At 53.2% G+C, this 12,872-nt stretch overlaps 1 protein-coding gene across 12 annotated transcripts in view; it reads right to left on the reverse strand.

Annotated features, from left to right (window-relative positions):
- Window positions 1-739: 739 nt before the first annotated feature.
- The window catches only part of PHKA2 (phosphorylase kinase regulatory subunit alpha 2), an 85,286-nt gene continuing 73,153 nt past the window's right edge, over window positions 740-12,872 (reverse strand). For 6 of the 12 annotated variants that reach the window (XM_033417376.2, XM_033417371.2, XM_033417370.2 and 3 more), the window contains 7 exons: window positions 11,327-11,445; window positions 10,547-10,576; window positions 9,274-9,327; window positions 7,339-7,509; window positions 5,764-5,817; window positions 4,897-5,097; window positions 740-4,441 (listed from right to left, as the gene is read on the reverse strand). In XM_033417376.2, the coding sequence (XP_033273267.1) occupies window positions 4,271-4,441; window positions 4,897-5,097; window positions 5,764-5,817; window positions 7,339-7,509; window positions 9,274-9,327; window positions 10,547-10,576; window positions 11,327-11,445 (800 nt within the window). In that variant the 3' untranslated portion in view covers window positions 740-4,270. The other 6 variants (XR_004480207.2, XM_033417378.2, XM_033417373.2 and 3 more) reach the window with 6 other exon arrangements.

Genomic DNA, 12,872 nt, shown 5'->3' on the forward strand with positions numbered 1-12,872 from the left:
TGGAGGCATCTGGCGGCCACCCCGCTGAGACAGGTCAAAAACACTCAGGATTGAGGGCCGACGCATGGCTGTCCTGGTGGAGCGGTGCTAGGAATGCTTCCATGGGACGCTGGACAACGTGCCTCCTTAGAGGTGTTCTCAAACGACAGGCGTTTCTTCATCCCGCCACGCTGGTCCGTATTCTGTGGGCAGAGTGACGCCTGGGTAATACTGTAATAGGCCCCCAGTAAGTGCCTTCTTGAGCAATTCATTTTTCAGAATAGCTGACATACTGCAACAAGACAGAGGGAGGAATCACGTGACTTCAGAGTTCAATGGTTACGATGATGCCAGTCCTTCTAAGAAGGCATTTTTGCCAAAATTGCACATATGTTCCTTAAAAACATACACAGTTGTTTTCTGATGGAATTTTTCCCTCTCCCAAACTATCAAACACTGTGTGCATTGGGTTTGAGAATTAGTCTCTCTTGCGGTTTCAGGGGTCTTGTTCCTCAGAGAGTTCTCTTGGTAACTTAAGGATACGGCTTCTCCTAAATGGCTTTGAGGGAACAAGGGCACACTGGGCTCTAAGAAGGTGGCAGTGTGTCTTTACCTTCCCCTCACAAGCAGAGTTATCAGTGGCCAAGTCCGGGAGAACAGAAGGCATTCTGGGAACATGCGAAGTGCAGAGCTGTACAGAACAGATGGCAGGGACTTCAAAAGCATAAGAGTCACCTTGAAAGATGATGGCGCCAAGGGAGGGGGTGGGAGGCTTTTGTACCTTTTGACAAGGAAGCAGGGAAGACAAAAGCGATTTGCCAGACTCCCGCGCAAGTCAACAGAACTGAGAGATGCTCTGCTGTAATTTACATCAAGGGAGGCCGAGCCACCTGTCTTCTTGTCCAGAAATAAATGGCATCCATCAACTGACGAACTTGTTTCTCTTGCCTCCTGATCTTCTGGTCTTTTTTCTTTCTTTTTTTACATAAGGAGCATTTATATCCTCTCTATCCAGGCAGCTATTGCGTAACGATCTCTCCTTTTATTCGCCGCACCTCAGGGGAGTTGCAGAGGCTCTGACCTCCGGACTGATGTCCACTGGGGAGATGCTGGCTTGACCGGACAGCCTCCCGGCTCCCCCAGCCCAGCCTGGGTTGCTACTGGGCATATCTGGCTTCCTGTGACTGGAATTCAAGTTGATTAGTTTTGTTACTCCTTAGCTGCAGAAAAGGGTTTACCAAGAAATGAAATGAAAATGCTCTGTGGCCCGGCACCCTCTTAAACAGAGCTCTCTTATTTCTGCACATCTGCCATACAATCATCATCAGTATTTTAACCCCAAGGCCCTGCAAAATCCAGAACTGCTTTCTATAACATTCAAGTTCTTCTTTTTTCCTATAAAATGTATGCATGTATTTATTTATTATTTTTGGCTCTGTGGGGTCTTCGTTGCTGCCCAGCCCCAAGGTGCCAGGGGCTCCTGGTATGGAAACCTGGGCCCATCCGCAGAGGCCAGGATGGTGGCCGGACACGCCTCTCCCATCCCCCTCGAACATCTGTTCCTCTTCTTGGTGGTGTAGGCCTCAGCTGCTCGTGAAAGGGATCAAGCCTCAGAAGGCTGTTCTTCTTTGAAGCTGACAGCTTGGTGCCTGTGGAAATGTGGTACTATTTCAGGATTTCATTTCAAAGAGGTTTCAAAAGAGTGAATCGAAGGCTCAGTTGAATTGCTTATTATGGCTCTTCTCCTGGCCGCCCGCGTCTCGGTTGGTGAGCCCAAACACAGCATCTGCGACTTTGCGCGTCATCCACAGGCAGGTGATCGTTCTAAATTAGCACCTGGCTCATTCTGGAGGGCTGTAACTCTTCTCGAGCCTTTGCCCAAGAAGCAACCGGGCCTTTAGCGGCTTGTACCTTTCTTACATTATCTGTGTTTGAAATGATCCACCAGGGAGTCTATCTGGTGAATGACATGAGTCTTGTTTATGTCAAGCATGTCTTAAAGACACCAGAAATAAAGGCCATGAAAACGCGACTATGAAACGTGGGTGGCTGTGACCCCCCTGGACCCGCCGAGGCAAATGAGAGCAAACTGGCTTCCAAGGGAAGACGAGGCACAAACAGGAAGGCTCCGGGCACTGCGGGGGGCTCGGGGCACGGCGCCAGGCCACCCACACTGTCTCCGGGATCTGCCATGCTGATGGCAGGGCTCTGGGCCGTCCCTACCTTCCCAGCCCAGCCCTCGTCCAGCTCCCTCACACCCCCCCCACCACGCTAAAGCCTGGTCATCTGTTCACACTGGCTTTCCTGCGCAGGCTGAGGGCCTTGAGCACCGAGTCACAGACAGAGCATCTCACACGTGCCGATGAATGACAGAAGGAACCATCTAGTAATCTGAGGAGAAAGGTTTGACATACCGACAGTAATAGGAAGGGGAGGGGATGTGGGAGTCCACTGGAGCAGAAATTGAGAGAGATTTTGGGCACTGTTCTTTTTTTTTTCTTTAGCGGTACACGGGCCTCTCACTGCTGTGGCCTCTCCCGTTGCGGAGCACCGGCTCCGGACCCGCAGGCTCAGCGGCCATGGCTCACGGGCCCAGCCGCTCCGCGGCACGTGGGATCTTCCCGGACCGGGGCACAAACCCGTGTCCCCTGCATCGGCAGGCGGACTCTCAACCACTGCGCCACCAGGGAAGCCCCTGGGCACTTTTCTTTATGTAACTACTCTGTACCTCAGCAAGGAAAATATTATGGTTTCAAACAAATATGAAGCCAAGGCACTGATGTCCCGTGTAGACAGCGCCTGTGCACCACCGAGCGGGTAAGTGAGCCAAGACTCGTGTTCCAGACTCTCTCCCCCAGGGGCAACTACAATGTGTTTGGCTTGGACTGAAGCGAGGCTCTTTAGCAGGAACCCTCCCTGCCTTTCCTCTGCTTCAAGAATACTGGTCAGTGCCGCATCCTGACTCTGGGGGGCACTGGGCACCTTGCTGTCCTCTCAAAGCAGCCTGAGCATCGGCTTTCTCCACCTTCACGCAAACTTCCACGCAAAGATCCAATGGCCAAGTTTCCATTTCAGAGGCAGAGTCATCACCAATCTAAGCCGTCACCCTCAACCAGCCAGAGCGCACCACGAGGCCACCAGGTGACTGTCCTTCAGAGTCCATTATCCACAGAAACGGTTTTCCCTGTTGTGTGTCATGCCCACCCCCCATCCCCGTAAGACACCTGGAGAGAAACTCCATCCATCAGGACCTTGGCAAGGAAAGACTGGCGAGGCCCTGCCCCATCAGGACTTGTCCTCACGCCTCTGCAAGCAAGGCCTCCAGCTACACCCCACCTGAGAGCCTTAAGGCAAAAGTGCTGCTGTGAGAAGGGCTTGAGGCCCCAGCCTGGCCCTGCCGCAGAGGGAAGCATTGAAGAGGGAGCACGGCACGCACTTCTGTGGCGTCTGGTGCTGCAGACTCAGCACGTGGCTCCCCCAGAACACGGTGGGCGTGCCGCTCCCTGCCGGCCGCCACCCCACGACGGGGGCGGGGGCACAGGCCTTCCAGAGGGACTCCCTGCCCATGCCAGCCCCAAAACAACAGTTGGCCCAGCTAGAAGAAGGGTTGGCTTCTCCTCTGCCTTGCTTCTTTTTGGTTAGATTCTGGAAGATGATGTGGGATATTTTCATAAGGCAGGAGAAATCCCTAACTCACGGGTGGCCAAGATAAAATCCTTGAAGACCATGAGCCAAAGTCAAGTGGGAGCAATTTTCTAAATGTTGGTGAAGGAGAACCGTCACGCAAAGGTAGCTGCCAGTAAGACAGCAACAAGCCAAGGAGGAAAGCAAGGCACGAGACAACCAAACCTCTGCACAATGAGTTGTTCTATTTGCTACACATTTTGACCCACAGACAGACTGTACCGTTAAGATGTGCCCCTGGTCAAGGTCCGCAGCTGCTGGAAGGATCTTTTCATCTGGAAGATGTATCACTAGCTCATTGAGCCTGTTCGGCAACTCTGCAAAAGCCAGTTTAAGCTGCCTTCTCACTTCACTCTGCACTCACAAGAGGAGACCAACTTCCGATACCTCCTCAGACTCCAGGAGACCAGATGCTGTGACAAACTTCCCAGCAAAATGAATGTAAGAAGATGATCCCAGGGCGCTCCTCGGGGGCGGGCACAGGATTCTGCGGCTTGGACGTATACTGCTTTCAGGTGTGTTACTGCCACCTCCTCCCTGCCAGGGCTGCTGATGGGAAATGCTTTTGTGACAGCACAGGGGATCTTGGGCTCAGAGCGCCGAGGCCCTACTGCATGTGGCAGCCTGAATTGGGCAGCAATTCCTGCAGGTGAGAAGCCACCGCCTTCGTTAGGTAGGTCATTGTCCCATAAGCCCCGCTGGGAGCACTGTCGTAAAAGAAGTGGCAAATGCCCGTGGCTTGGTCCTTCTCCAGCGTGTCCGTGGCACCGATCGACATCTGCAGCAGGAAAGGGCAGAGGCAACACGTGAGCAGAGCTGGCGCTACCGGCCTAACGGGGGGACAGATGGCCTCTGCTCTGGGCACCGTGTCCCCACCCGCCCGAGTTGGCAGCACATCACTGATTCTAGGATGGGAGGACGGCTTCTTCTAGCTCGACTTTGGTGCAGGCTAAGTGGCTGGTTTACTTGGGGCCAGACATGTCGCGAGGCTGGTGCTGGCACTAGAACCTATGCTGAAATGGGCCTGTCCATCTCCAAAGGTCTTTAGATCTCCCAGTGGCCACTGTGCCATTTTCAAACCAAATGGTTGACATTTTCCCACCATCTGTGATGACATTATCTTTGTTCAAGAATATTTCCTGTTGGTCACAGGATCTCCAGCCTCGACAGAGATAAATGCCAGCCAAGCCGGCTGCACTGCCGCGTCCCCACCTTGGCTCTGGGCACACCCACCTGGTCCTGAAGGAACAGCTGGTTGGCCGTGTGCACGATCTGGTCCACATGGATGATGCCCCCAATGCTGTTCATCTCCGTGTCCGAGAGCAGCGTCAGCACCATGATGGCCTCCACCAGCAGCTGCCGGTACTCAGGCTGCGGCACTCGGTTCAGCACCGACTCAACGTGGACAGCAAACTTGATCTCCTGTGGGGTCATCTGCCAAAGGGACCAGCAGGGGGTCACGAGTGAAGCGAGCACAGACACAGTCCTGTCACCCACGCTGCCCACAGCACCCAGTGGCTCAGCGTAAACGCTGCCTCCTCTCCGGCCACTTTGCTAATTCTGCCCACAGGAATCCTCTGGGGCAGGAAGCTGAGAGCTCTGCCCTGGGCATCAGTCAGCCTGGTCCTAGCATTAGTCACCTATCCCGCTGGACTGCGACTTCCAGGGGCAGGGCCGTTTCTTATTTCTCTTTCTTCATTATTCCTTGTGGTGCACAGCATGGTGCCTTGGGTGGTGTAAAAACTAAAAGATCAATTTTTTAAAAGAATGAATGGGGGAAAGAAACCAGGGAAGATGACTGTTCTCTGCCGTGGGTCCCATAAGCATGGCGAGCAACTTTGCTCTTCTCTTAAGAGAGTTTTCAGAAACAAATCTAAAGATGTCGACAGTCCAGACATACTCTTTCTGAGGGGAAAGAGAAAAGATGATGCAACAAATGTGGGAAAAAAAACTTTGCAAAACTTGAGGGTTAAGTGTCTAGAAAGATCGGATCTACAAATGCCCTGTATGTAACAAGCTTGAAAGAAGGGCGAGTGGTCAGAGTCCAAGAAATAAAGCACTTAGTGAAAACTCACGGCGTTTGGGTTTTTCCCATCCTACCTCTCGCGTCGTCGAGGATGGGAGCACATAACCGTCGATGGACAGACCGTGACACTGGAGGCAGAACACGCATTTCACATTTCAGTCAGATTCCAGAACGTGATTAAAAACGGCGCGCACACGCTCAAGTCGCTCTGCCCTGGAAGCCAGCACGAGGACTGGCACACGCCAGACTGTCGGAGTTATTTTTAGAGGGCTTGTTCTCACTGCCCACAGGCTGTGTTTTTCGATGGAACCAGCAGGCATCGTTCAGATCTCACCCGAACAACGCCCCAGGGAGCTGCCGGGTCCTCCTCTGTGGGAGCTCCGAGTTTCACTTGGCAACCCGGCCCTGGCGGCTGAGAGGCCCCCTTTGGTGCCAGATAAAGGGAGATGTGCATGTTTCCTGCTGGCGAAGTGATACTTCTATGCCTTTGCAGGCATCTATTTTTGAGATTTCTATAATAAGCACCAATCACAAAAGACTAGAGCACATGCACGCACACGCACACCCGTGTATATAAATAACCAGCGCTGGCTCAATACAAAATGCTGCTTTTTCATAATAAAAGCATCTTGGTATGAAGCCGGTGGAAGCCCGGCCCCAGGAACAGTTCTGGGCTCACAGGCTGCCTCCTGACTCCCTGTGCCCTGGAGACAGCAGCTGCACCGCCTCCGTCCCAGGTGGGCTGAGGATGCAGCGGCAGCAAACGCTCCTTCCTCCTGACAAGAGGCCTCTTCGGGCCCTGCCCCCACGTGGGGACCGGAGTTCAGCTGTGAGGACAGGGACCCCTCTGACCTCTCCATGCCCAGCTCCACGAGGAGGACCTCACAGGGGACATAACGTAGCCGAAAGGGGCTGCAGTACGGGGTCTTAGGGATGCCTCTTCTCTCCTCGCCTCTTCTACTGTGAAATGAGCTAACAAAAATAGTTTAGGGAAAAACTCGGTCCTGCCTGTGGTTCTTGGTTTGCACAGAAGCTTCTAATGGAGGCAGACAGTCCCTCTGGTGGGGGCCAGGGAGACACCGGGACGCTCTGAGGCTGATGAGGGAGCGAGACAGGAGGCGGGGGCAGGGACCAAGGGGTGTGGCTCCTGCGGCTGTTCTGGGTCAGCCGGGTTACGGCGTTTCATCCAGAGCTTTCCCTGCCTTCTCTGGTTCTTGCCTACCTTCCGACTTTTCTGCGTTCCTAAATTACGTCAAAGGTGGCCCCCCACAACCTGGGCTGCCACCTTATCTATCTTGTTGGGTTTCCAGCCAGTGTTTCTCAACCAGTGGCAATTTGCCTCCCGGAGGACACTCGGCAATGTCTGGGGACATTTTGGTTGTCACACTGGGGGGGGGGGTGCTACCAGCATCTAGCGGGTAGAGACCAGGGATGTCACTTAACATCCCACAATGCACAGGGCAGCCCCGGAAGTGAGAATTACCCAGCCCCAAATGTCAATGGTGCCGAGGAGGGAGAAACCCTGCTCTAGGCCGTGAGCTCCCTAAGGTTGGGGCTTATGCGCCTGTTCTGCAGCCGCCTGCTACCTGTAGGTGCCAGCACGCCTCAGCACCAGTGCCTATGGAATGCAGCACAGTGGCCAAGCTCACCTTCTGAAGGATCTGCCACACCTTCTGGTAAAATCCCACGGGGACTCTGTTGATGGCCCCGTCCAGCCTTCTCCTGCGCAGCCACTGGCCCTGCTGCTCCCCCCAGCCGATGTGATGCCCACCTGAGTCTGACGATGACGTGCCCGTGGGTGAGGATGGGGTGCTGGACCTCTGCAAGACAGAAAAGGCGCGGCCTTCAGAAGCCTCACAGCCGGCACCCCCTGGCAGTGCTGGTCACCGAGAGGGCGGCTCCGTAAACCAGTCAACACCACCAGCTGGATTCACTCCTTCCTGCCCCGGTTCGTTTACTAAGCTCCTTCCGTGCACTCTTCCCAGCCCCCAAGAGGAAGTACAGCATAAGAAGCCCCTGACCCAATGGAGAGGCCGAGCAGGTCAGGGGGTGGGCTCTGGGGGGGCTGCAAATCCCGACTCCACATCGGCTGCTCCAGTCTCTAACTTGCCGCGAGCACGCTCAGCCTCATCTGAGCAGTGGGGCACAGGTGCGCACCCCGAGTGCATATGCGGGAAACCCTGGGAGCACGCCCGGCCGTGGGGTCGGCAGGCACTGCTGCTGGAGGGCTTGGGGAGGTCTCGGACCTGGAGGAGGTGACTCCTCGGGTGCCGCAGCCCACGGAGACCAACGCCGCAGTGACCACTTTCCTCCTGTGGTGCCGCGGAGAGCGGTGGTCACTCCCCTGCAGTGCAGCTGCCACGAGAACACAACACAGCGCAGGGCAAGGCTCTGGAGCCCTGGAAGGAGGGAAGGCTGGAACCCACGTTTGTGGCGGGGCCTCAGGGGCTATGGTATTTCCACCTTCCTTTTCAATCGCTTTCTACTTTGCCTGTTCTCAGCACGGCACTTTATCCTAATTTGGGGCGATGACCACCTCCGAGCCAGGAGCCTTTGCTGAGGCAGGAGGGGTATCACCTCCTTCCCACCTCCTCCCCGAGGCTGGATTTATTCCGGCCTCCACGAGGGAGGGCCAGCAGTTTTGCTTCTGCCTCGGGAGCCACAGGCCCGCCCACGACTGCGGAGGCAGCTCTGAGAGGCTCCCAGTGGGGCCTGAGACCAGGCCTGAAAGCGGTTCCCTCAGCGGTGGCCTCCCTGCGGCAAAGCTCACACCTGCTTTCTTCCCGTGGATGGATTCTCACCCCTTGGCCTCTGGGTCGGGGAAGGGATAACCTTCATCCTACACATTATCTCTGTTCTGGACTACCTGGCACTTTCGTTTCTCAGTGTGCAACGTCAAATTTAAAGGTTTAAAATGCAATCCCAATGTCAAGCAGGCCAGCAGGGCAGGAGTCTTCTTGGAGCGCATTGAGACTTCATCGGATGTTATTTTGAAAAGGCTGTTAGGCTGGGTTATTCCATTGGGCTCATTACTGCCATTTAAATACGGCAACAATTAGATACAAATAAAAGTAATTACAGCCACGCTCATCAATGACTCAGCTGGTTTTCTGCCTCTAGTTTCGCAAGGAGGATTCAGACTCGCCTCTGCAATGAGAACACTTCCTAGCCTTCCATCTCAGCTGCGGCCTCAAGCCAAGCGGGGGGGCATTCTGCGTACAAAGTGCCAATCAGCACGTGCTGGCAGTGGTTCACTCCCGTGACTCAACGGAAAGGCACATAACCACTGCCTCGAAAGTTCCAGAAGCTCCTGGGAATTGGTGAGAAAAGTGCTCCTCAGTCATACCCCACCAAGGAGCATAAGCAGAGAGCTCAAGATGGAAAAACAGAGCTCAGTTCCACAGGTTCTCGGCTTTCTTTCTAGCCTCTACTCATAATCATAGTCAAGTGGAAACACTTAAACCTGTTCACATCTTCGGAAGTGAGGGAGGTGGTGGGAGCACGAGAAGGGCAACGAGAGGATTCAGACACCATAAACGAGAAGGAGGTGGCGAAGGGGACAATGGCTGGGACACACTGTTTACCACAGACTTGGAGGAGTGTGCGCTGCCGGATGGGGCCTGGCTCACAGAAAAGAGCTACAAAACAAAGAGAGTCCACTCAGTCATGTGCAATGACACCAAAGGATGCACGCAGAGAGAAGGAACATAGAACAGCCTCAGAAACAGCCAAGGAAGGAAGAGGCAGAGGATGCGGGTGGCCACAAGTTCTCACTCACCCCCCCAGGCAGATGGCCTGCAGAGCAGCGGGCAGAGCTCTGGGCTCGCGCAATAGAGGTCCCGGGAAATGCTTTCTCTGAGTGCGGAGTGTTCCCATATCTAGTCAGATGTGGAGGGCGCCTCATCAAGTTAGCACATGACTTATTTTCCAAACTCCCAGCCATGAAATGCTAATCTTTTATGTTAATTTTGGAAAGAGGATAATATACTTCTTTGATATAAGTGGCCAAATACAAAACTTGTACTGGCTAACTGAATCTAAACCCATCAAAGAAAAAAGGTGATCATTTTGTCCCCGTAATATGTAAGGACGGCACTAAATGGAGACGGAAGGAACCACCCATATTCAGCCACAGTCAGCGGCCATCGGGATGTAGGTAACAAGAGGGACAGTGCCACCTAGTGGTGGGCAAAGGAAGATGTTTGGAAAATCTGTTCCTTACTTGGAAAGAGCATAAATTCGAATGAGACAGCATGGACGTTTTTCCCTGGGACAACACAGAGAATCCGCGTGTCAGTATGTGACTCCTCTGAGCTCTCTCACAGAGACATTAAATCACTAGGAAAGGGGCTCTGATCTTCTGGATGGAGGAGGCGAAGGAAGTATGTCACAAGGGTGACATAAAAGAACAGTATCCTTACATTTTCTTTTCCTTCCAGGGTTAAATTCCCCCAGGCAATCTAGGGACAGGAAGTAGCAGTATTCTTTCTACTGCTATAATCAATGACCACAATCTATTTGTCCCTATTTCTTCCCTTTTTTTGAACAGAAACTCCTGCCGAGGCAGAACCCGGGACCATCCCTTTCACATAGCCTCCTGTAAAATCCAAGTTTGATACATGGATTTGTTTAAAGGCGCAGGGCAAGGTCATTTCTCCTGCTTTCAAGTCCAGTGCTCTGCCTGTCCCCAGGGCTGCCTCCCACAGCCTGCAGAGTCCCCTCCACCCAAGCATGTTGGACGGGCAGAACCGTTCTCCACCCACTCAGACTCTCTGTACTCACAGCCTTGCTTTCCCCATTCAAGCCAGAAAGAACATGAAGCACAGTAAAGGAGGAAACAAGACAAAGATGTTTCACCTGTTCATCAGCACTAAATCGCCTAGTCATCTGAAAGTAAAAATACATCAGAAGATAAACAAAAACCAGTTTCAAATCAAGGATGCCTTACTACTTCTATCACCCTCTAGATTGTCCAAGGAAGTGTTGCTCCAGCTGCAGGGTGTGACCCTCAGTGCCTCACAGACTCAATCTACTGAGTCATCATTTGAAATGGAGAAGAAAATCCGAGTGTGTCTCTCACTGCAGGTCACAGTCAGAAGGAAAGAAACTATTTCCTACTGTAGATCACTGTCAAGTCCTACCACAGTAACCGGCACATTAGGACTGAAAGGCTGTTGACTTGCAGTCCTGTGGGATCAGTTGAGAAGGAACTTACTGTGAATTAAATAAAGGTGAGCACAAAAGAGACACCTGTGGATGGTGGAAAATAAAGGTGTCTCTGTTTCACCTGAAGGACACATTTGATGGAGAGATGATTCAGTTACCTTTTGCGCGACTACTTTTTAAATGGCTGTGATCCATTTGAATGACTAGTTCTCGGGCAACAGGCAAACACGGGGAAGGGTATTTTCCAGAATGCTCGCATAACACCTTAACGTTAAGGATGAGCATGTGGTGGGTGCACGTGAGTGGCTCTGGGATGTCTGGGCACAGGGTGTGTTCAGATTCCAGGACAGAAGGGATGGCACGTCCTTTACAAAGCAGGCTGTACCCTGCATGCCTTGGGTTTCTATCACTTTCTGACTTGAGCCCAGATAGGAAAACCACTTCTTTCCTGGCGCCGAGAGCTCTTCTTACCTGTTTCATCTCACTCCTCAGCCTGTTGATGCCACTCCTCTCGGTTTTGGTGACTCCAGTATGTCCCACCTCATGGATGGAGATGGCAGGGCTGGATGTGGAGGAATGGATAGGCCGCACTGGAGAGGAAACACACACATCGTTCTTAGAAACGATATTTTGTCCACCCTGAGAGGAATGCATGCATGTGCTTATTTTTTTAATTAATTATTTTATTTTATTTATTTTGTTTTTGGCTGCGTTGGGTCTTTGTTGTTGCGTGAGGGCTTTTCTCTGGTTGTGGTGAGCGGGGGCTACTCTACTCTTCGTTGCGGTGCACAGGCTTCTCATTGCAGTGGCTTCTCTTGTTGCAGAGCACGGGCTCTAGGCGCGCAGCCTTCAGAAGCTGTGGCTCACGGGGTCTAGAGCGCAGGCTCAGTAGTTGTGGCGCACGGGCTTAGTTTCTCTGCGGCATGTGGGATCTTCCCGGGCCAGGGCTCGAACCCGTGTCCCCTGCATTGGCAGGTGGATTCTTAACCACTGCGCCACCAGGGAAGCCCGCATGTGCTTATTTTTATCCGCGTCTCTCTCTCCCACTCGACCATGCACTCCATTAGAGGTGGCCGTGTCTGCCCTGGCCAGCGCTCTGTTTCCAGCACCTGGGGCAGCGCCTGCTACACAGCACAGGCTCAATATGTGTTTGAGTGGATGAGTGACAGAGTGAACATCACTTAAGCAGCATGCAGAAAACACTGAGTGGCCAGGAAACCCTTCAATGATTTGGATATGTTTTTTAAAATAATTTTTTACTTCTCCAAATGCACCCCCTTCCTTGCAGAAAACTGAGACCACCTAATTAAGGTCCAGCCTTGGGGCCAGAGAGGGAAGTCCTGGGAGAACAAGCCGACCAAAGGCTGGAGGTGGCGAAGACACACAGAAGGGGCAGGGAGGATCCGTCACCTGGCTCCACTCTGCTGCCCGCCCTGCCCCCACTAACCGGTTCTCCACGGTGTGCTCACAACGATCATTCTTAAAGGCACGTGTGACCATGTCACTGTCCACCTCGAATCCTTCTTCAGGTTAAAGCCTCACAGGGGCACACAAAGCCCTACCGACTTGAGCCCACCCGCCGCTCTTAGCTGTCCCCTCCAGGCCAGCCACTCAGCACTGGGCATTGCACAGGCGGCTCCCTCCTGGCCTGCCTGCTCCCCTCTGCCAGGTGCGTCCTCTCCTTCTGAAGGCCCGACTCTAAGGTCATTTCCTTGGGCAGCATCCTCTGCGTGCCCTGCCTTCCCACCCACCCCACCCCCGAAGCCATGGGAGTAGGGCACTGCCCAGAGGAGTAGAGACAAATAAGGAGCCAAAGGACAGCACAGAGGGAGGACCCACAAAGGAGACACGACGATTAGCCAGAGAGGGAGGAGGGACACTGGGAGAGTGGAAAACGGAACCCAAAGGGGTCTGGGAAGCTACAGTGGGGCCTGTATAGAGTGGGCATTAGCTGAAAATACTCATCTCCGACATCTCAGGATGTAATAAAAATTCTAAGACTATTTGAGTTTCCTGA

Source organism: Orcinus orca, chromosome X (genome assembly GCF_937001465.1).
Source record: "Orcinus orca chromosome X, mOrcOrc1.1, whole genome shotgun sequence".
Classification (NCBI taxonomy): Eukaryota; Metazoa; Chordata; class Mammalia; order Artiodactyla; family Delphinidae; genus Orcinus; species Orcinus orca.